The sequence below is a fragment of the Hemicordylus capensis genome, chromosome 6 (genome assembly GCF_027244095.1).
Source record: "Hemicordylus capensis ecotype Gifberg chromosome 6, rHemCap1.1.pri, whole genome shotgun sequence".
NCBI lineage: Eukaryota > Metazoa > Chordata > Lepidosauria > Squamata > Cordylidae > Hemicordylus > Hemicordylus capensis.
In genome coordinates this window covers 103,173,456-103,197,392 of record NC_069662.1, presented here as the reverse complement: position 1 = coordinate 103,197,392, position 23,937 = coordinate 103,173,456, and the positions used below count along the sequence as shown (strand labels likewise).

General features: G+C 42.3%; 1 protein-coding gene across 2 annotated transcripts in view; it reads right to left on the bottom strand.

Moving 5' to 3' along the window:
- Positions 1 to 1,162: 1,162 nt before the first annotated feature.
- SNRK (SNF related kinase) overlaps positions 1,163 to 23,937 on the bottom strand; it is a 49,709-nt gene continuing 26,934 nt past the window's right edge. For both annotated transcript variants that reach the window (XM_053266106.1, XM_053266105.1), the window contains 4 exons: positions 17,571 to 17,712; positions 16,220 to 16,432; positions 13,824 to 13,958; positions 1,163 to 5,419 (listed from right to left, as the gene is read on the bottom strand). In XM_053266106.1, the coding sequence (XP_053122081.1) occupies positions 4,201 to 5,419; positions 13,824 to 13,958; positions 16,220 to 16,432; positions 17,571 to 17,712 (1,709 nt within the window). In that variant the 3' untranslated portion in view covers positions 1,163 to 4,200. The remainder of the gene's footprint in view (positions 5,420 to 13,823; positions 13,959 to 16,219; positions 16,433 to 17,570; positions 17,713 to 23,937) is intronic.

Sequence of the window (23,937 nt, the reverse complement as noted above, 5' to 3'; positions counted from 1 at the left end):
AAGATAAGGAAACCTGCTCTAGTGTTGTGCTGATCAAGGCAGCTAACATATTTGCCACCCTTTCCTAATACAAATACATGGGATAACATTTGCATCTGTTGACTCTGGCGTGCCAAGCTGGTTATGACTGAAGAAATTCCAAACAGTTTTACTTATATTTTCAAATATATTACAGAGAATGTGCAATGAGATGCAAGTGATGTGGAAACTACCACATGAAGCCTACAAGAATACCTTATTTTCTCCAGCAGGTGTCTCAGGATGTCAAATGGGTTGCTTCTATGTACACAGTGCATGTCTCTGTCATATGGTCAAAGTGCTACTCTGCTCTCACACATGATGATGCAACATGAAAATCTAAGTTGTTTGCTGACAGTCATTTTATCAAGATCTCTTATAAATGATCAACATTTAGAAGCCACATTTCAAATGCCAGCTGTTTATTTCTGTGAGAATGTTCATCGTGAAAGCATTTCCCAGTTGCTTCAGCAACTTTACCTGCCAACTTTTTACTTTGTGGATTTTTATTTCATCTTTGTGGCCTCTGCGCAATCTCACAAATGTAAAGCCATGTTGTTTCTGGCTATTGAACAGATCTTAAATATTGTCACATAATGCTCTTCCAAGGCAGACAGCACAGAAAGAATGATCATTTGATTGAGACATTTTGATCCCCACCATTTTTGCATTTTACATAAGGTTTTCTGAGCTAGCCTAAGCCAATGAAAAAGTCCACCTAAAGAAACAGTAGTTTTCCTCTTTATAGTCATTATCAAAACTATTTTCTCATTTCACAACCAGCAGTACTCAGAGGACAAAAGTATCTCCCCTACATTCTTTCTTTATAGCAGCTCAGAAAGGGAGGCATACTCCCTTTGACACAGGAAAAAAGAGGAAAAAACAGCTGAGGAAAGGAAGAAAGTGCCTCACACTATAGTTTCCCAGAGGTTTCTGCTGCTGCTGGCCTGCACATGCACAGTTCCCAATGTGTGATTGCACAGAGACACACTTGACAGTCATCTGTTACATGGAAGTGCAATCTTATTTTATCTGTGACAACACAGGATACTGCCATATTGGCAAAACCACAGTTAATCAGCTCCTCTCATTCTCAAAGCTGAAAACAGTCACATTAGAGCATACAAAGTTGACATGGAAGTCATTTATGCACCAATAAAGAGGTCATTTTTATTAACTGGATTTTTTTTTCCATTTGTCACACACCATGAAGGTTTATACAATGAAGAAAGCCAAACATCGCTGGAAGCAACTGACAAAGACCAACTGATATTTCTGTACCCTCCCTAACACATGTAGCTTCTCTCCATTCTGTTCTGTTCCATGAATTCTGCTTAATTTCACTGCTAGTTGTAAAATTCTGTGTCAAGATTGTCACATCTTCAATACAGATAAGTTGCTAGAGGTACATTATATACACATACAGAAAAATACAATACTAGTTGCTTTCCACAATATTTAATTTATATGCTACGGTAACTATATGCAATTTGTAAAGACAGATTTAAGGGGTACAAGAAACTTACTTGCTCTATAATAGTTTGGTCCAATATATTTTAGTGGTTATTCTCTCCCTCCTTTAACATGACAACGTAATACAACATACAACACATGCACAATCATTCACCTGTGAACAAATGGATAAAAAGACAACACTCAAGCTAGCATCTGTACACCAGAGGTTCAACCAACCATACACAACTAAATAAGGCTATTTTACAGCTATGCAGCATAAATGGTCAACACTGCTGTTCTAAAGTGAGCACCATATATACACATCTGTATATAAAAACAGGAAAAAACAAAACACACCTGGGGTTAGTCAAAAGGTGCCATTCCAAGGTTGTACACAATGTGTGGAAAGAATATTTACAATACTAGAAAATAAAAAGCTGCAACAAAGTTTATTGCCAATGCCCTTTATAAACGTTCTCCTACTTTTTAATATAGATGCTCTGCTCACTGTCATCAGTGAACTGTCCATATATCTGGCCCTTTATGAGATCCCTGCTCAATAAATTTCAAGCAAATATGTTCTATGGCTTTGCCCACACATCTCTTCTAGCTTTCAACTGTTTACATAGATCTCTCTCATACTGGTATAGCATAATAGGCTCTTTGAAAACTAAATTGCAACAATAGCTTTAAAAACAAGTTTTCAGTTTGGGAAGCAGAAAGATAAGCCTCATTTCGGCAAGATATTAAAATATGCTGCACAATTTAAACATGCAGCCCAATCCAGAACATGTTTACTTGGAAGTAAGTCATGCTGAATTCAATGACACTTCCTAGTTAAGATGCTCAATGCTGCATCTTTAGCAAGGATTACCACACTAAAAAAAAAAAAAGAGTGTGAACATAAATCATAACCAAACAAAACAATTCTTTGGTGCTCTACAGTCTACAATGTAAATGAAATGCATTTTATTTGACCATTTTGCTAACATTAAGATACTAAACTGTGTAAACTGTCTCAGACAATCAGTGCCTGTCTGGGATGTTGCTACATAATACCATCAATTCTTATCAGCATTGCTTTGAAGACCCAGTGCACACAGCATGAAAAAATAACATTCTTGTCTTTCCCAAAATTAGGAATCTGCAATATATTTTATTCTAGATTAAAGTTCACAAAAGTTAGTTCATCTGGTCAAAAGTATCCTTTTGTACAGAAAAATGCCAACATGTTCATTTGCTAGCATTTCAGTAGCAAGGGGTGGAAAAAGAAAAGCTAAAAGCAGTGAAGAATGTAAGAGGAAATTGATCCATGCCAACTGGTGTTATCTGACTTGATTTGGAGAGAGAGTTATTGGAGGGAATTAAACAAGACAGCAATTTTATACTCCAACAAACTAAATTTGATATTAGAACAATTCCTTGAATCTTGTACTAATTTATTTATTTATTCCATGTTGTATTTGAGATCCATGGGGCGTACTTAGGAGACCTCATGTAATGAAGCGCACTCCATGCTCTCTCTGCTAATCTAAACAGAAGCTTATTTGATTCAAAATCTGCTCTTGTTAATTTCATTTAAAATGCCTGGTTAAAATGACTCAATACTGTTGTGTATTTTGAACCACTTTTAGTTTAACTAACACTATACTGAAAGGATCACCACAGAACTTGACTGTCCATTTGTCTGCTTACATGGCAGCAGTGGAAAAGGAGTTAAGAGGGCTTGATGACATCCTTAAAGTAATCAGCACTGTGTGAAGCTTCCATTTAATATTGAAAACAGGTTGTGCATGCTAAGGGCAGAGTGGAGGGCTAATTTATTAGATGTAAACTTTGTTAGGCCTTTTAATGAATGCTTATGACAATCTACAGGAACTAACTTACTGAAACAGATTTCTAAACCACTACACAAATTGGTCCATTTTAAGTGTCTTGCACTGTACCTAACAACTGCCTTGAAATACACCAATAATGAATGTACTCTCCCTTAGATTCCAAGCAGATTACTTTATAAGTTTCCTTTGTTAAGTAGTTTTAAAAGATTGTCTAGGGAAAAGCTGCCTTAAAAGATTTTTTTTTAAAAATCTCACCTGTACCAAAATAAGATCTTCAATTCAGCCATCACCTTATACATATTACAGCTTAAGACAAAGATGTGGGATTAAAATCATAGTTCAAGATTTCTTAATTTTCAGTGCATTTTTGCTTTGTACAAGCCTTGGAAAACTGAAAACTCCCAGAAGAGTTCTCAGCATCAAAACATTATTGCTTTGGTTCTGTTGCAAACACAGAATTATGCCACATCTCACATAGTTTAGGTATCACAGAAGATCAGAACAAGATTGGACATTTCACAAAGAAACAAAAGCTCTCTCTCTCTCTCTAACTTAAGTGCAGAATGTGAAACTACGAAGTGCTTCATTTACACTGGATCTGGATACAAGTCTTACTGTAACCCAGATTTTCTATAGTAAAATTATAAAATGTAAAAAATTACACAATAGTTGGGTTTGTTGGGAACAAAAAATTATTGGCTAGCAGCATGCACAAAAAACATGCATTGTCATATCAAGCAAACTAAATTAAAACATAATAAATTACTGCTCAAAGCCCACTTTAAAATATTAAGACAATGACAACGTAGGGTTTCAATGAAATAAAGTATTCACAGCTCTGAAAAGGAAGATTGGTGATGTCAAGTAGAATGGGTTAATCTGGCTATTGTCAAACAACATGACAGCAAGTAGTTTGACTGGCGGTACACAGCAGTCCCTCCTTTGGGTTCCGCTGAATATTCACAGATATTGTTTTTTCACACAGAGGTAGTTGTAGCACATTATTTTTCAAGTTCTTGCTCTTTATTCGTTCCAATTCGTTTGTTGTGTCTGACATCTGGTCAGAAAAGAGTTTTATGCTGCCCAAAGACGAAGCTGGATTTACACTCCCAGTTGAACTTATGCACATTTTCCATGAAGATTTCTCCTGCACTTTAACACTGGAAAATGAAATTGTGTTTTGTGGATCAATAATATATTTAGTGCTGCTGTGAATCTGTGAACCTAAGCAGAGGCTCATCAATTTGAGGCTTTCAACCAGGTCACCTGCACTTCTTGAAGACAACTGCATTGAATTACCAGATCCAGCACACCTACGAGTAGAACCTGAATTGTTATTAGTGCTTCCACTGGAGCCACTGGAAGGACTTCCACCCCCTTTATTGTTATCACCTGGGCTTGTTTTGTCTACTCCTCCATTTCCATTGCTTGGTTTGCCTTGTCCACTTCCATCTCCCTGATTGCCAGGGGGACCTTCACTACTATCCCGTCTATGCCAGGAATAAGTAAACCCACTGTCTTTATCTAAACGTCGCCTACTTTCCGAATCATCATCACTAGTTTCGGAGCTACTGCAGCTAGATCCCCGACCCTGACTTTTCCTTCTGTGGTAACGTTTGTGCACAGTGCTGGGTGATGCAATGTTCATTTTTAGCCGGCTAAGTTTGGGAGGCAAGTTCTCATCCATATCAAACTCATCATCTGACTCTCCTTCCTCAAATATCTGATTAAGGACTGGGGCACTCTTTCTGGAAGTAAGACGATTTGTAACTGAAGGCTTGCGGCGCAGAACAACTTGAGTCGAAAGGGAAACTGGTTTTTTATCCTCTTCATCCTCCTCTTCATCTTCTTCCACTCTAAACAAACACTTCCGACCACTAGTTGTGGGTTTTAAACTCACTGACGGAACAACAGAAAGTGCTGGTCCAGCTAATTCAGGAATATCCTCTCTCTTTGCTGAATCATTAAACGCTTTACTCCTGTGACCATTAAGAACATTTTCAGCACTGCGAGCTGGAGATGGAGGAACAGTTCCATGGGACAGAGGAGAGGCAGTAAGGTCATCTTCTAGGTCTTGAGGGACATCAATTTTGGTTGGCCACGATTGCCTAAAGCAAGTGAAAAAAAGGAGTTATTTAATTTAAAAAAAAAAACAAGTAGGGAAAGAAATTTTTTTAAAAGTAAAAACCTGATGTGCACACACAAAAAAGTCAAAACATTCAGATTACCTCGGGTATGAATTCCTATAAAAGTTTAATGGTGAAAATGTAATTTAAAAAATCTACCAAGAATGCAAACTCTGAAAACATGTTAATTTCCACTTATTGGCCTGTATCCCAAGAACCACACAATAAGTTTTTCACATTAAGGGGCCTTTGGACTTTCATGGCTAGCTTCCTTGTATACAAATTTAGATATCATAGGGGACGTTTCAGTCTGAGAAACCCCTGTTAAATCTCCAACCAAAACTACCTCAATAATAAAGTACAAGTGGAGAAGCAGCATATGAGAGGCTCCAAGAGCTTTAAAGTTTAAATCCCAGCTGTACACACCAACTTAGATGCAGTGCTCAGGCTGAACAGCTGGTGTGGGGAGTTAGAAATTTAAACATTAAAGCAGCCCACATGCCACTTCTCAGAAACCTAACCCCATTTTCTGGGTTAGATTTAAGCTTTGAATATCACGGTTTTAATGTTTGCGGTACTTTCCTGGAACATTACTGGTATTCAAGGGTTTTCTGTAGCAGCCAGCCACTGCTGTCATACCTTGCCACATGGCAAGCCTCTTTTGAAATGGCAGGGAATTTCTAAGGCAGTTTGTGATATGGAGAAGGGAGTGGTTGCTGTGAACATATCCATGCTTGTTGGATCCCAGCATTTGAGTCTTTAACTTTACCCTTCAAGGGATTAGTTATTTAACTTTTTTTAAAAAAATGTTAACTTTCCCCCAATTTATATACTAAAAGAGACAGTCTTAGCAGTTACTACACAGGACACAGGACAGAATACAAAACAGAAGGCTTTGCTGGCTTTTGTTTAAAACACCAGAGCCTCTTAAAGTGAAGTTAAAATGCAAATGGTCTCTGGATAAAGCAAGAAAAATATAGGAAGACTCTCTATCACCCCTGCTAATTTGGCAAAAAGGCACCTTTTAACATGGTGATTCTCTTTATTTAGCAGGGGGAGAGTAACTGGCCCTATCCACCCCCAGCACAGTACCTCCAGTAACTGTTGCTGGTGTCTATCTTATGTTTTCTTTTAGATTGTGAGCCTTTTGGGGACAGGGACCGTCTTATTTGTTTGTTTATTATTTCTCTGTGTAATCCACCCTGAGCCATTTTTGGAAGGTCAGTATAGAAATTAGTCATGTGCACGGACTGGTTTGGAGGCCATTCTAAAGGCCTCCAGACCGGTCTGGACACGGGGTGGTTTTGGTTCGGGTGGGGGGTTCCAAATAAGTACGGGGGGGGGCTTTACTTACCCCTCTCAAGATTAGAACGGTGCCGTATTTCATTGAGCAAGCGGGCGGCATACCTCCCTGCCGCCCGCTTCATTCCCCCTCTCAGCACGGCTTCCTCCTTTTGAATTCTAATGTAAATGTAAATAAATAAATAAATTCTGCATCGGGCGGCAGGGTATCTCCCAGTCCCTGCCGCCCTCTTCAATGCCCCCGCTTGGCTGGCGGCCGCCCCCTTTGAGATCCCAAGACCCCTGCCACCCCTTCCCTTCCCATTGCAAGGGGACGAGCGGCAGAACTCTGCCGGCTGGGCTGCAAATGGCTCCTTTTGCATCCCAGCCGGCGAAGCGGAGGGGGACGGCAGGGGAGTTCTGCCGCTCGTCCCCTTGCAATGGGAAGGGAAGGGGTGGCAGGGGTCTTGGGGTCTCAAAGGGGGCGGCCGCCAGCCAAGCAGGGGCACTGAAGAGGGCGGCAGGAACTGGGAGATACCCTGCCGCCCGATGCAGAATTTATTTATTTATTTACATTAGAATTCAAAAGGAGGAAGCCGCGCCGAGAGGGGGAATGAAGCGGGCGGCAGGGAGGTATGCCGCCCGCTTGCTCAATGAAATACGGCACCGTTCTAATCTTGAGAGGGATAAGTAAAGCCCCCCGTACTTATTTGGAACCCTCCACCCCAGTGCCGGAACGCAGCTCCACAGTTCCGTGCACACCCCTAATAGAAATGGAATAAATAATAAATAAATAATAATAATATTTTTGAAATGCCAGAGAAGGCAAGCCAAAAAGAGAGTAGGCTAATAAATCTTGTGGTATCTCCAATCTCAACTTTCAAAACATTATCCAGAGCAGATTCTATGTGTCATTGTGAACTTCTATAACTTTCCAAGAAACTGTTTGACACTTTCCACATGTAAGCAAAGTAGATTATTCTATTGTAGGTTTTCACTTTCTAGCCTGGAGACAGGTAGATCAAAGAAATAGCTACAAATCAGGAGACCCACAAGGGTCAAGATTAGACTTTGGAGGGAGAGAAGGAGCATGTCAGAAGAGTTGGGAATGGGAGAGAATAAGCGTATCCCACAGTGAGCTTTGTACCATTTTCATTAACAGAAGACCAAACCAAATTGAATACATTGAGAGGACAATGCCAAGACATTACTAATGTATGTATGCATGTCTCAAATTTGCAAACTGCCCCAAACTTGCATTTCTGGGAGGTTTACAACATAAGACAAATTAAAATGAAAACCTAAAAACAATTTAAAACCACAGTCAAGTTAAAAGGTTTGGGTGAAAAAATGAGTCTTTATGGACTTTTTTAAAGTAGTCAGACGGGGAGGCTCTTATTTCAGTAAGGAGCACATTCCAGAGTCTTGGGACAGCAGCAGAGAAGGTCTGTCCCCATGTAGCCACCAGATGAGCCTCTCCAGATTATCTCAATGGGTAATAGGACTCATGGCAACCATGACATTCTCTTAAATAACTAGGGCCTAAGTTGTTTAGGGCTTTAACCAGCACCTTGTGTTTTGCCCAGAAATTTACTGGCAGCCAGTGTAGGTCTTTTAATATAGGAGTAATATGGTGTCTTCGAGATGATGCAGCCTGGCTGCTGCACTCTACCAACTGTAGTTTCCGGACAATGTACAAAGGGAGCCCAACATCGAGCACATTGCAACAACCAAGTCTGGAAGTTACCAGCATACATACCACTGTTCTGAGGTCATTTAACTCAAGAAATGAATGCAGCTGGTTTATCATCCAAAGCTGAAGGAAAGCCACTGCCTCAACCTGGAATACCAGGGAGAGATTAAGATCCAGAAGCTCTCCCAGACTGTGTACCTGTTCCTTCTGGGGAAGAATGACCCCATCCAGAACTGGAAGATCAAAACAAACTCTCGAATTCTGCTCCCACACAGTAAGTGCCTCCGTCTTATCTGGATTCAGTCTCAGTTTGTTATTCCTCATCCACCTATCACCACCTCCAGGCAGGTATTTAGGGAGGTTATGCCTTCTCCTGGTTGAGTTGACATGAAGAAATAGATTTGTGTCTCATCAGCATACTGATAATACTCTGCAGCGAATCTCCTGATGATCTCTCCTAGCAGCTTCATATAGATGTTAAAAAACACTGGAGACAGTATGGAGCCCTGGGGAACACCATATAAAAGTTCAGATTTAACGAGCAACCGTCTCTAAGGGACACCATCTGGAATCTGCCCGAGAGGTAGGAGCAGAACCACTGCAAAGCAGTGCCTCCCAACCCCAACTCCCTCAGATGCTCCAGAAGGATAGGATACTATGGTCAATAGTATCAAAAACTACTGTGAGAACCAAAAGGACCAACAGAATCACACTCCCTCTGTCAATTCCCTTTTGGAGATCATCCATCAAGCCAACCAAGTCTCCACCCCATTGCCCATCTGAAAGCCAATTTGAAATGACTGCCAAGACTGCCTGGAGCTGGGAAGCCACCACCCTCTCCATTACCTTGCCCCACTACAGAAGGTGAAGACAGGCCTATAGTTGCTTAACTGTAAGCATTTGAATGCAAGCGTCTTCAGAAGAGGTCTAATGATTACCTCCTTAAGACAGGAGGTAATCTAATGATTACCTCTTTAAGTCAGGAAGACATCCTGCCCTCCCTCAGAGAGGGCCATGTCAGACAAGGGTCAAGAGAACAGGTGATAGGTCACAAGTTCCAAGTAGTTTATCCACATCCTCAGGAGATGCAAACAGAAACTGATCCAAGCCTAACCACATAAGAGGAGTTGCTGGACACCTCCGCATCAGACATGGCAGTAAATGTGGGGTCTGAGTCTAAGTTGGCCTGAACAGCCTGAGCCAGCGTGGTGTAGTGGTTAGCGTGCTGGACTAGGACTGGGGAGACCTGAGTTCAAATCCCCATTCAGCCATGGTACTAGCTGGGTGACTCTGGGCCAGTCACTTCTCTCTCAGCCTAACCTACTTCACAGGATTGTTGTGAGGAGAACTTAAGTATGTGGTACACCACTCTAGGCTCCTTGGAGGAAGAGCAGGATATAAAATGTAATAATACTAATATCAATAATAATAATAAAAGATATTTTATCCACAAAGTACTCATTAAAAATGTCACAGCAGGTAACTGATTTAAGGGAAGAGGGGCACGTAGCCCTCTCACAATCCTGAACTCCTCCACTGGATGCACATTTGTGGACACAATAAGGGCAGAAAAGAATCGCATCTTTGCTGCACGTACTGAACATAGGTCTTCAAATGCCTCCTATGTTGTAATTTGTCAGATTCTAGTCAAGTCTTTCTCCACTTGTGCTCCAATCATCTACCTTGCCGCTTCAGCCCCTGTAGTTCTTCAGTATACCAATTGGCCAGTTTCGAAGTGGGTCAGAGAGGAGACCCTGCTCCGTGCCCCTGCCAAACAAGGTGAGGCAGGTGATTAATAGGCAGAAGGCCTTTTCAGTGGTCACACCCAACTTATGGAACAGCCTCCCCAGTGAGGTTCATCTGGCAGCACCACTTTGTTATTTTAGACACTAGGTGAAGACCTTTCTGTTAGTGGTGTGCCCAAACCGGTCCGGCAGCCATTCCAAAGAATGGCCGAACTGCCGGACCGGTCCGGCCCTGCCTGGTTCGGGTCCGGGTGGGGGGTATGTCTTTAAGGGCGGGGAGGGCTTGCTTAGCCCTCCCGCCTCCTTGCCCCCGCCAGCGCCTGTATTGTACAGTATAGGGGCGCTGGAAACCAGCCACCCCCCCCGCCGCCACGGCGGCGGCGGCGGGGGGGGGGCGGCTGGTTTCCAGCGCCCCTATACTGTACAATACGGGCGCTGGCGGGGGCAAGGAGGCGGGAGGGCTAAGCAAGCCCTCCCCGCCCTAAAAACAAGGCCCCCCTTCGGTGCCGGTCCGGACTTCTCCGGACCGTGCACATCCCTACTTTCTGTTCACTCAGGCTTTTAAAAATTAGTTTTAAAATGTTTTAAAATTGTTTGTATTGGTTGGGTGTGTGTGTGTGTTCTGATTTGATGTGTTTTTATTGGATGTTTTAATGTTGTGAACTGCCCAGAGAACAATTTGTTATAAGGCGGCTAACAAATGAAGAAGATGATGATGATTAAGGCTTCCACTACTCAAAATAAGTACTCTTCCCCTTTATAGCCTTGCCATAACTTTTTAAGCACAGTAGTATCTTCCTGGATTTGGTTGTGCTGCTTCTAATCTGCAGAATACAGTTTTTACCCTCTGCTTTAAATAAACTCCAGTCTTGCTGAAGAGACTTCTCCTAATTATACTTTTCAGTTTTTTAGAGTATTTTCTTCCTGAAATTAAATGTGACTGTGCTGGACCTTGATTTATTTTTGCCACATTCCCTACCACTGGGTTTCTCATTCAAAGGGTGGCTTACTATAAAATGTTCAATTTTACTACTACCTATTTAAGTTTTGAATGCTTCATTTTTATTGTTTTTGCATTTCAAGCTCAGAGTTTTTGTACCTGGCATAGGGGAGTGAGAGGCAAGAGCAGCAATTGTATGCCACTATGTTTTTCATGAGCCTTTTCTAGGAGAATACCCATAGCTCAGTGGCAGAGCATATGTTTTGCATACAAAATGCTCCAATTGCAGTAACAGTCATTGCTGATTAGAAGGCAGGGCTTTAAAAGATCTGAGACTCTGGAAGGCAGTCACCTGCCCACTAGACAATGTTGGGTTAGAAAGAGCCATAAGTTCAACTCCATCAAAAGCAGCTATATCCATCTATATCATATTACCAGTCGGCTCATTTTAACTATTAGGCATTAACATATTATCACCCATATAATCTGTCCACCTAAATTGCTGTGTGTGTGTGTAATTTCTTCCATCCTGTAGTCCAGAGTGCTTCACAGAGTACAAGTGCTTCATCTAAGAATTCACATACAACTCTTTTCTACATCTTCTAGAAAGAACAATGGCTATCGTGTTACATTAAGAGATAAACTGAATACAGCCCCTTGACACTTTTTAAGTCAAATTCTTGACAGTTATTTCCAGCCTTTTCTATACCAACTAAATCAATCAAGTAAAATAAGGTACTTCAAACTAGAGAAAATCAGATGCTTCCAATTAATCAGGAATAAACTGAAGCAGTCTTATACCAAAATAAATTTTCTCTGTAAAGGAAGCAAGAATCTGTTCATGTGTACCGTTCCTTCACACAAGATAGCAACATGACAAACCACTTTGATGTATTGTAGGAAAGAAAAAGATTGTGTATGTCCCACAATGCAACTAAGGAAAGGATACAGAGTGACTTATATTAACCCTTCTCTAAGGAGAAAGGGCAGTGTACATGATTCCATTCTCCCCCACCCCCCACCCAATTTTATCTCAACAATGGCACTGTAAAATAGGCTAGGCTGGTGGTTCCAACCTGGGAGCCTCCAGATGTTGCTGAACTACAACACCCATCAACCCCAGCTACAATTTATTGTGGCTGGGGAATGATGGGAGCTGTACTTCAGCAACATCTGGAGGCTCCCAGGTTGGGAACCACTGGGCTAGGCCATGACACAATTACTGGCTCAAGGTCATCCAATGAGCCATAGCTGAGTAAGAACTTTGACTCCTCAATGCTAATTTGGCACACAAAATAACCACACCATGCTCCAGCCAGCTCTCTAGTTCTTGGTTTTGGAAAATACTGCTCTTCTTCAGCCTTAGAGTGAGAGTAGTCTCTGCAACAAGAGAAAGTAATCGACCAATTGAACACTATAACTGCAGCTTGTACAGTAGTACACACTGGCACTGATACATCCCCTCTTCCCTTGCCTGCTGTCACCTCAGGCTGTGGATTTGATGGTGAGGAGACCGAGTGACAGCATCACCATCACAGCATACCAGGGGAAAGAAAAACAGCAATTCCCCATGATGCCCCAGCCCTATAGTTGTGCTGCAGGTGAATAAGGCTCTAGCTCCTAAACCTGAAGCAGAGGTTACCTGGCTTCCCTGACTACAAAACTGACAGTTAACTGTTTAGAAGCTATAAAGGATAAACTGAAATTGAATCCAGATAAGACGGAGGTACTGTTGGTCAGTAGGAGAGCCAATCAGGATGAGGAGATTTTACCGGTTCTGGATGGGGTTGCACTCCCCTTGAAGGAGCAAGTATGCAGCTTGGGGGTACTACTGGACCTGGCTCTGCTTTTGGAAGCTCAGGTGGAGGCGGTGGCCAGGGGTGCCTTTGCACGGCTTTGGCTAGTGCGCCAGCTGCGTCCCTTTCTCGAGAAGGCAGATCTGGCCACGGTTACCCATGCCTTAGTCACGTCACGGCTGGATCACTGTAACGTGCTCTACGTGGGGCTGCCCTTGAAGAATATCCAGAAACTGCAGCTAGTGCAAAACGCGGCAGCGAGGGTTTTATCCAGAGCTGCCCATTGGGAGCACATCACCCCCATTCTGAAAGAGCTGCACTGGCTGCCGGTTCGTTTCCAGGTTCAATTCAAGGTGCTGGTTTTGACCTTTAAAACCCTTAACGGTTTGGGCCCGGGGTATTTGAGGGACCGCCTGCTCCCAAAGGTTGCTGCCCGCTTGACGAGGACATCTGAGGGGGCCCTGCTCCGGGTGCCGACAATGAGAGAGGCCCAGCTGTCGTGCACTTGGGACAGGGCCTTCTCTTTGCTGCTCCCAGACTTTGGAACGCTCTCCCAGTGGCCATTCGCTCCTCGGACTCCATCACGGCTTTTAGAAAGCTTGTTAAAACTTGGCTTTTTATCTAGGCTTTTACATAATCGTTTTTACTGCTGCTTCTGTGTGTTTTTACCTGTTGTATTGTTTTTATGCCTGTATTTTATATGTTTTTATATTTTTTAGCTTGATGTTTTTATTGCCTTTTTATTGTATGCTTTAACTTCTGTAAACCGCCTTGGGGTTGTCTTTTAACGAAAGGCAATATATAAATGCAACAATAAATAAATAAAAAAAGAAGAACATGATCTGACAACAGCACATGGCTCATCACAGCTTATGAAAATAAAAGGTCTTTATTATGTTCAAAAGATACGAGTACAACTTTTAATTCTCACCTGAACTGAGCTTTGATGTTGCTTGGGCTTGCTGATCTGGTTTGTATTTCTTTCTCTTGTTTTTCTCGTAGAATCCGCTCTGCTAGTAAGAAGTAGGTAGCAGTGATGTGATTGTATTTGTTAGTTTCCAGAGCCCTGAGGGAAACAAAATTAAAGTGGAACACATCATACATCAATGGTTTTCTGAAACTGGACACGTAGCTGACACAACTTGTAATACTCCTCAGAGCAAACAGAGAAGAGTGCTTGAAAGTAGAAATTAGTACATTTGACATCTTGACAAATGACTTTTGGCTTATTATTTGCAACCGAATATGGCAAGTTCAATATTAAAGAAAGCATCCAAAAGCTGAGTAGATTTTTCTGGACTGCAGTAATGTGTTGAATGTGAGCTTATACTTCAATAACTTTGTACAACTGTCTGATATATGTAGAGGCAAAAATGAAGTTATATTTTGTCTATAAAATTTCTTTTCTTCTGCCATTTGGTCATGTTCAGCTTCTGGTGCATGCGCATAGTGTAATCACAAATCCATCCAATACTAGATAACCAGGAGCAGAAACATCTCCTTGGGCTGATCTTTCATTGCAGGGAGATGCAACGCCAAGGAGTCAAACAATGTTGCTGCCCAAGACTGAACCAGGAATTTGCCTTGGGAGAATTGTTTCTTCCAAGCCAAGGTGGGACAAAGAGGTACTAAGGCAAGTGGTGGCTAGAGCACCATCGAAGCTGCTATTTTTTTTAAAAAAAAATTGGGGTTGGGGAGGGGGAGACAGCTTTTATCTGTCACTCCAACCCCTTTTAAAAAGCTCAAATGTTACATTGCTTTGATACATCCTTTGTCCCATCCTGGCTTAGGGTATAAGCAGGTTGATTGCAATGTCAGCTGGCCAGTTCAAAGGATGACCTCCCTCATACTCTCCTCCACCTTGTTCAGCTTGGAGTGGTTTTACCACAACCAAGGTTCTACACAACATAGGGCAGAGTAGAAGTCAAGGAACAAAATATCAATTCATGAACAAGTTACACAACAGGTTTAATTAAATGTTGGAGAAGCTTACAACAGAGTGAAACTGAAAGGGTAAAACTGAATCCAGCTATTCAATCTAGAACAAGCAACGAGTAAGATATTGCAGTTTAAGTAGTCTTCCTCATGCTGGTTCACATTACTTTTAGCAACAAAACATTCAAGAATTCTTCTGTACATGAGGTGGCCTCTATCAATTTCTCTATGGAAAATGTAACAGCTAGGGGAACAGCAGGTCACTGACCAGGGAAGTTGATAATGAATAGCTGAAGACATGATTTTGCATTTCAAGCAAGTCTGTTCCCACTGCTCAATTAGCTTTAAGAAATTTTAGACTAAACATTTAAAAAAATTTTATCAACTCAAATGGACAGTAAACCAAATTAATTGATAAGTGTTTGCTCAAGCATTAAAGAAAACTGCTTAACGTTAAAAACTGCTGTTTAAAGCTGAGTTTTAAAAGGTTATTTAATTAACTCAGTGGCTTTTTCACAGAACTCAAACTATCACTTGAACATACCTAAAAATTAATCTACATTAATAGCAAAACTGAACACAACTTAAAAAGCACAAGATTTTTTATACAGGAGGAAGAGGTCAGTGGTCCCAGCCTTCCAGACTCCAACACAACTCTCATGTACTAACCTCAATCACCCAGATTATCATGTACTACAAGAACAAAACAATAGAGAACAATTATTTGGTCAGCAGGTCAGATCCTGATGGGTATGCCTCACAAATACCCATTGTGAGTAAGGAAACTATTGATATGACATTGCACAGAGAGCTTAGCACACAAACCCATTAGATACAGTATGAATGATTGTGCAATTGTTTTAGTTGCTTTTTGCACTTGCTCCTACTTGAACACATGTTGACCATTCTTGGTCATTTATTTCCAGTAAAGTTATTGCCATTTTTTTAAAAAAATTAAAGTTCATTATTTTTGCTCTGTTATGAACCACTTTAATCTGTAAAGTGGAAAAGCAGCACACTACTTACATAAAATATCTTTTGTACGCAGATATTAATACTTCCCTATCCTTATCTGAAATGTCGTGCTGAATACATCCAAGAACTGTATTTGCTTTCTCCTACAGATTTTATACTACTCTACCCTATCAAAGAAGATTTATCTATGTTATTAGCTATGTTAGAACCTCCAAGTTCACTGGCGGCTTCCCTCTGAATACCAGTTGTGGACAACATCAGTTGCCTTCATATTCTGCTTGCAAGCTTCCTGCAAGCATCTTGCTAGCAATATTAAAGACCCTGATCTGATCCAGTAGAGCAGCTCTTATTTTCTTGTAACAGAACTGGAATACTTGCAACACTGAAATATAAAGTTTGTAAATAAACAAAGCTTACTCTACTATGGTATCTCGGTCTGCAATGTCTCCAAGAACCATTCGTTGTATAATGCTGTTGTGCTCTTCCTCTGAAAGATTTTTGTATGAAACCAGAGGAATGTTGTACTTTGTTGCAGGCGATGGGTCGACTCCTTGTAGCCAGGGATGGTTTTCAATTTCTTCCAAAGATGCCCTTCGTTTTGGATCTCTTTGCAACATTCGTGTAATTAAACTAGGGGGGGAAAGATAAGCATCTTTATATTAGGGTATCTTCTCCCAGACCACTTTCCATACATCTGAGGTGGTTCCTTATTCAGATCGAGATCAACTTCTCAATTGCTTTTGAGAATTATTTTCCTGGCAAATCATCATTCATTCATTCATTCACATTCCACATTTGTATACCACCCAAAACGCAAGTCTCTGAATGTCCATCTACTAAGACATATTTCTCAGGCTTAAAGAATCTGCAAACATATTTGCTAAGATGCATGCCAGCTTTTTTGCTTAAATGGCAAAGTGGTGTGCCCATCTCCCAGAAAATTGTTTCAATTTGTCCCTCGCTGCCTCTGATGTTCGTTGCACATTCTCACTGCAAACAGCAATATAAGAACAAATGGACAAGATGCACAGTGAGGGGACATATCAAAACACAATCTGCAAGAGAACGCCTCTGGTGTGGATATACAAGGATTGTTCTCCTATACTACCTACTCATTAGTTTCTTTCAAAGAACTCAAGAAAACAGTCGCAGAAATGCACTGCAACTGACCCTGTATAATATATTACTCAAAAAAGCAATCAGAATGACAATGAATGCAAAACTGCAATTAAAAAGCTTATTCAACTTTCTTTCAAGCAGACTCCAGTTTTTAAAAATTGAGTTCTTAACTTAAATTCAAAATAGTACATAAATCCATAAAATGGCTCAAAAAGAAAATAATGTACTTTTACAGGGTTTCTAGCTCCCATCTACCAAGCAATTCTCATGCCATAACACAAACCAAGTTCTGATGATAGTAGAAAGGCTGAACAATCTCTTATGAGATATGAATAATAGCAAGGGAGAAAAGCATTCATATGGCTCTGAAAATGTTAATCTGTACATAAGCTGGCATCTGAAAATTTGTGAATGTTGAGCAGATATATGCAACTTCATTGCATCCAACAAGTAGAATTCTTCCCACTTGACTCTTAGCTCTGAAAAAATGGAGGGGATCCTCCTTTCCTGTAGAGGATCAACACATCCCTTAAAAACAAAAAAAAGTTAACCAGCAAACGTTTTCAAGAATAAGAGAATGAATGTTATACCTTAGTGTATTGTTAGCATTATGTTAAATTCAAGGCATTCTGTAGAATATTTTACTTACTCTTTGCATTCTTTCGATACATGAGAAGGCACTGTGTATTTACAGTCCATAATCATGGTCAAAGTTTCACTGTCATTTGCTTCTTGGAATGGTGGTTGTCCGCAAACCAACATGTAAAGGATAACTCCCAGGCTCCATATATCTGCAACACATACCCCCATTTAAAACTTATTTCCAACTGGCACAGGGAAAAACAGTTTATCATATTAATTTAAAGCAACATCATTAATAATAAAATAATAATAATATAATAAAGTTATTGCCAGAAGCATCTTATGTGCAGAAAGATATTTAAAAGATTCCTTCCTATTCAAGAACAGAATCCAACAATCTTGACTGCTCCTATGTTCAAGTCGGCATCTGCTTATGCCCTACATACAAGGAGAGACGGGATTGCGGTGCATCCAGTTGTGATCAGTCAAAAGGCTCAGCTGATTTGCTTCTCCCTCTTCACTTGCATCACAGTGTGCCAAAGCCTTCCTTTGGGACTAGAGCAGGGCTGCTCAACTTTGGCCCTCCTGCAGATGTTGGTCTCCCCACCACCTTTTGTTTGCTGACCAGAAAAGCTTGGACTAGCACAGCTCTGCTGCCCTGACCAGGAACTTTCCTTTCCCTCAAGTGCCTGACTTTTTACCACCTGCAAACACTGACTGATTAAATCAGCCCTGCACAGAGCCCTTCATGAGAGGAGGGACTCTGGAGACTTTTAAAGGAAGGGGACTGTTGCAGGTGGCACAGCTGGCCTGCAGGCAGCCTTTGGTTCTGGCCTTTGGGGTGGGACTGAGGGCTGGGGCATACTATATTCCTTGCTGCCTATTTTAGGAGATATAACAGCTGGTTTGCCTACTTTGTTATTGAGACTTGGTTGAAGCAGCGTGGTGTAGTGATTAGAGTGCCGGACTAGGACCGGGGAGACCCGAGTTCAAATCCCCATTCAGCCATAAAACTAGCTGAGTGACTCTGGGCCAGTCACTTCTCTCTCAGCCTAACCTACTTCACAGGGTTGTTGTGAAAGCGAAACTCAAGTATGTAGTACACCGCTCTGGGCTCCTTGGAGGAAGAGCGGGATATAAATGTAAAAATAAATAAATAAATAATAATAAGTTTGGGTTTGCCTAGAGATGAGCCTTTGTGGGGCAGCTATTCCGGTGGGGAATAGTAGTAGTAACATAGGCAGGCCAGCGGGCCGTTCCAGGAGAAGGAAAGTCAGAAATTTAATAGTTATCTTCCCCTCCGGTTGTCCTGTCAGTTCTTTGACCCCAGGGAACACTGCCAACCACCCACATAGCCTCACCTTGCTCCTTTGCAATGCCAGGTAGGTCCAAAATAAACCCGAACTTATCCATGATTTGATTGTGGATGAAGGGGCCGACTTGGTGTGCATCACTAAGACTTGGTTGGGGGACGCTAATGGCCCAGTCTGGTCCCAGCTTCTCCCTCCAGGGTATTTTGTAGAGGAGTAGGTATGGGGATGTGGGCAGGGAGGTGGAGTGGCGGTGGTCTATAAGGATAACATCTCCCTTACCAAGGTCCCTGTTGGGGTATCTGACCGTACTGAATGTATGTACTTAAGTTTGGGGACCAGAGTTAGACTGGGACTTCTGTTGGTTTACCGATTGCCCCACTGCCCAACAGAATCCCTTACTGAGCTCACAGACTTGATCATGGAACCTGTGTTGGAGTCTCCCAGACTTTTGGTTCTGGGGGACTTCAATGTTCATTTTGGAACCAGCTTGTCCAGGGCAGCTCAGGAGTTCACAGCAGCCATGACAACTATGGGCCTATCCCAAGTGGTCTCTGGACCAATGCACACTGCAGGTCACATGCACGATTTGGTCATTTACTCTGATCAGGGTGGTGCTCCATGGGTGGGAACTCCTGTGATTTCCCTATTGTCATGGACAGACCACCAGCTGGTTAAGGTTAGACTTAAACCACTTTCTACCTCCACCAGGGTGAGGGGCCTATTAGAATGGTCCACCCAAAGAGGTTATTGGATGCAACAGGATTCCAAAAGTCCTTGGAGGGATTTAATGTTGGTGATCCTGTTGATGCCCTGGTGGAAAACTGGAACATGCTCACCAGGGCAGTAGACACAATTGCTCCTAAGTGTTCCCTCCAACCCACTTCAAAGTTGGTCCCTTGGTATGTGGATGATCTACGGGGGCAGAAGCAGCAAGGTAGGCGACTGGAGCGCAAGTGGAGAAAGACTAGACTCAAATCTGACAGATTACAACATAGAGCACATCTAAAGATCTATGCTCAGACAATACGTGTGGCAAAGAAGCAGTTCTTTTCTGTCCATATTACATCTGCAAGTTCACATCCAGTGGAGTTGTTTAGGGTTGTGAGGGGGCTAGTACGTGCCTCCCTTCCTTGAATCAGAATTAGAAGCCATCAGTTACCTGCTATGATGTGTTTAATGAGTTCTTTACAGATAAAATCTCTCTTATTTGGGCCGACTTGGATGGAGACTGCGGCCCTTACTGCGGTGTCTGAATTGGAGGTGTCCAGCAACTCCTCTTATGTGGTTTGACTGGATCAGTTTCAGTTTGTGACTCCTGAGGATGTGGACAAGCTGCTTGGAACGATGAGGCCTACCTCTTGACCCTTGCCTAACATGGCTTGTTCAATCTAGCAGGGAGGCTGTTTTAGGTGGCCTGGTAGAAATCATAAATGCCTCTCTGAGGGAGGGAGAAATCATAAACGCTTCTCCTTGTCTTAAGGAGACAATTATAAGACCTATTCTAAAGAAGCCTGCATTAGATCCCTCAGAGTAGAGCAACTAGAGGCCTGTCTCCAAGCTCTCATGGCTGGGCAAGGTAATTGAGAGAGTGGTGGCCTCTCAGCTCCAGACGGTCTTGGAGGAAACTGATTATCTAAAGCCATTTCAAGCTGGCTTTCGGGCAGGCTATGGAGTGGAGACTGCCTTGGTTGGTCTGATGGATTATCTCCAATTGGGAATAGACAGAGGAAGTGTGACTCTGTTGTTCCTTTTGGATCTCTCGGTGGCTTTCAATATTATTGACCACAGTATCCTTCTGGAACATCTGAGCACGCTGGAGGTGGGAGGCACTGTTTTACAGTGGTTCCACTCCTACCTCAGACACATTCCAAATGGTGTCGACTGGAAACTGTTGCTCTTTGAAATCTGAGCTAATGTATGGCATCCCTCAGGGCTCCATATTGTCTCCGATGTTGTTTAACATCTACATGAAACCGCTCGGAGAGATCATCAGGGGATTTGGTGCGGGGTGTAATCAGTATGCCGATGATACCCAGATCTACTTCTCCATGTCATCATCATCAGGAGATGGCATAACCTCCCTAACTGCTTGCCTGGAAGCAGTAATGGGCTGGATGAGGGAGAAAAAACAGACTGAATCCAGATAAGACGGAGGTACTTATTGTGCGGGGTCAGAACTCCAGAAACAATTTTGATCTACCTGTTCTAGATGGGGTTCACACTTCCCCAAATGGAACAGGTACACAGTCTGGGAGTACTTCTGGATCCATACCTCTCCCTGGTATCTCAGGTTGAGGCGATGGCCAGAAGGGCTTTGTATCAGCTTTGGCTGATACACCAGCTGCGTCCATTTCTTGAGATGAACGCCCTCAAAACAGTGGCACATATGCTGGTAACCTGCAGACTTGACTTCTGCAATGCACTCTACGTGGGGCTCCCTTTGTACATAGTCCAAAGTTGGTACAGAATGGCCAGGTTGGTCTCTGGGTCATCTCAGAGAGAAGATATCACTCCTTTGCTGACAGAGCTACATTGACTGCCAATAGGTTTCCAGGCAAAAATTGTTTTTAGATTTTATGTATGTTTAAACTTGTTTTATATTATTCTTAACCACCCAGAGACAAAAGTTTGGGGCGGTACACAAATTTGATAAATAAATCCCTTCCTATTGGCCACTATGGCTGAGGAATATGGGAGCTGTAGTTCAAACACAGCTGTGGGGCCTAAGTTAAGCAGGCCTGGACTAGAGAGAAGACTACTCCCCATCAGTCCATTCTGGGACTATAGAACATGACCTGTCTCAGGCCTCAGCCCTCAGCAAGTCTTTTGTTGAGCAGAAGGCTTTACATGAATCAAAGAGAAAAATATCAAGGATGACTCAAAGTCACAAACTAAGTTACACGTGAGCAGTAAGAATTAACCACATTTGTTCTATTCAAGCGTAGAAGTAGCTGTATCCAACACCTGGCCCCTAAACACAAATTTCAGTCTCACTGAAATTAAGGCAACTTGCACATATAGTCAGAAATCTTCTTTGTTTACATAAAACTATTGTTTATGTAAATAGGTTACTTTTTGCCAGTTTGTGATTTTTAGTAATTCATACCGAAAGCAGTCTGGCTTCAGGAAACATTGCAAGCTTTAATAGTTTAAGTACTACTGAACTGTTCAAACATTATTTAAGGCAAGTACACACTGAATGGGAAAGGGTTACTATACAATGTTGGCTTCTTTAAGAACTACTGTACATTGACTTAATCATATTTCATACTGTGCTTAGAATACGCCTCTCTTTGCCTCTAGATGTCAGCCAAAATATTTAGGAGCCAGACTGCCCTCTGTTTCATGTGTTGGGATGGCCTTACCGCATGCTGTCAGCAATGCCTTCAGCGCCATCTGCCAGCGGGGCAGGGTGGACTCACCCTCAGCAACTCCCTCCACTCCACTGAGAGGGGTGTGGTGTGTTGATTCCCTGCCTTACTTGTTCATTCCTCCTCCTAGTCACATCGCTCAGGCAGGCAACAGACTGACACAACCAAGGAGAAGGAGTAAGCAGAGTAGACTCCCTCCTGCTCCTGGTCACACTATTCCACTGCCTGCTTGAGTCAGACAAAGATGACCAGGAGGAGGAGGAAGCAAGCAAGGCAGCGGCAGGATGCTTCTTCTTATTGATCATGTGTCTGGCTCAGGCATGCCATGGACCAATGTGACCAGGAGAAGCAGGGAGCAACCAGCCCTGCATTGCTTGCTTGCTCACTCCTCCTTCACTTTATCTCCATTCATTGCCAGCGCAAGAGCCATGACAAGCTGGCACCGGGGATTGTCAAGCCCCAGATTTGATACTTTCTCCAAATGTGTTTATAGACTGTTAAGCAATATAAGTTCAGCTATCTGTACACTAGGGATGCGCAAAATGTTTCAGCATCAAAACTCAACAGGCTGTTTTGAGCTCAACACAAAATATCCTTTAAATAAAGGGCCTGTTTTGAGCTCAGAACAAAACAAACCCATTACGATCAAAATGGTTCAACGTTTTGGGCACCATTTTAGAGGACTGTTTTTCATTTGATGGGTTTTCTGGCACTGGCTTCCAATTGGTTTGCAATCTTCTTGCTTCTTGGGTGACTTTCCATCATACAGATCAAGTGTTGTCATGGGCAACTATGGTCCCACTGGCTGGGGGGAGGGGAAGCCCAAAAGGAAAGAATTTCAAGATGTATTCAAAGGGACTAGGAGCGGAGAAAGCTCTTAGAGTATGACTCTTTTGAACAGGATACATCAGGAGAAGAGGAAGGAAGGTTTGATTTTGTGGTTTTCTTTTCTCAGCACCAAGTGAGTAATATGTTGTGCTATTTCTGCTATACCTATCTGGTTTTGCTAGATCTCAGATTGACAAAGGCAGAACATGGGTGCCTGCCTTCCTTCAGTTGTGGTTTAGTTTGTTGTGAGATATTGTTGTAGCAAGAAATGGGCAGTGGCAGGTAGAGGTGTGTGTGTAATGTTTCTTGGTGGTTGCTGTGATGTTTCATGACTGGCATTGAGACGAACTTGTGCTTCACTCACTGCTCTGCACTGCAAGGTGTACTCAGTCAAAATGTTGCTGAAGTGGCTCTAGTTGAGCTTATGATTATGCTTGCTGTTAAGGGTGCTGCTGTGGCAGGTGCTGCAATGGGAAGGAATCATAACTGTGTGAGCAACTTGTGCTAATGATGTGACTGCAGTGCAGGCACTGTGGTTGGCAGTGGATTCTGGGTCAGTTATTCCTTTTTGCCATTTTTGGACTGTGTTTGAAATGTGTGTTCTGTGTTGGGAGGGACAGATTCCCTTTTACTGTATGCTTCTGCAGTGTTTTTCAAGGCAGTGTTGCAGAATGCATTGCAAATTGCAAGGCAAATCTTGTGTGCACTCTGAGTGCAACTTGTTCCAACCCTAGGGAACAATGGGGAAATTTGAACACCCCATTGTTCCCCATGGCGCCTAGGGACACCAAAGTGGGTTGGGTGGTAGGGCATGATGGGTGCAAATGTTTATCCTTTCCCCCCAAACCCCCATAGGATCCTATTTCTTTTGTGGGTTGAGTTACAGATAGGACACATCATGCCCTACCATCTAACCCACTTT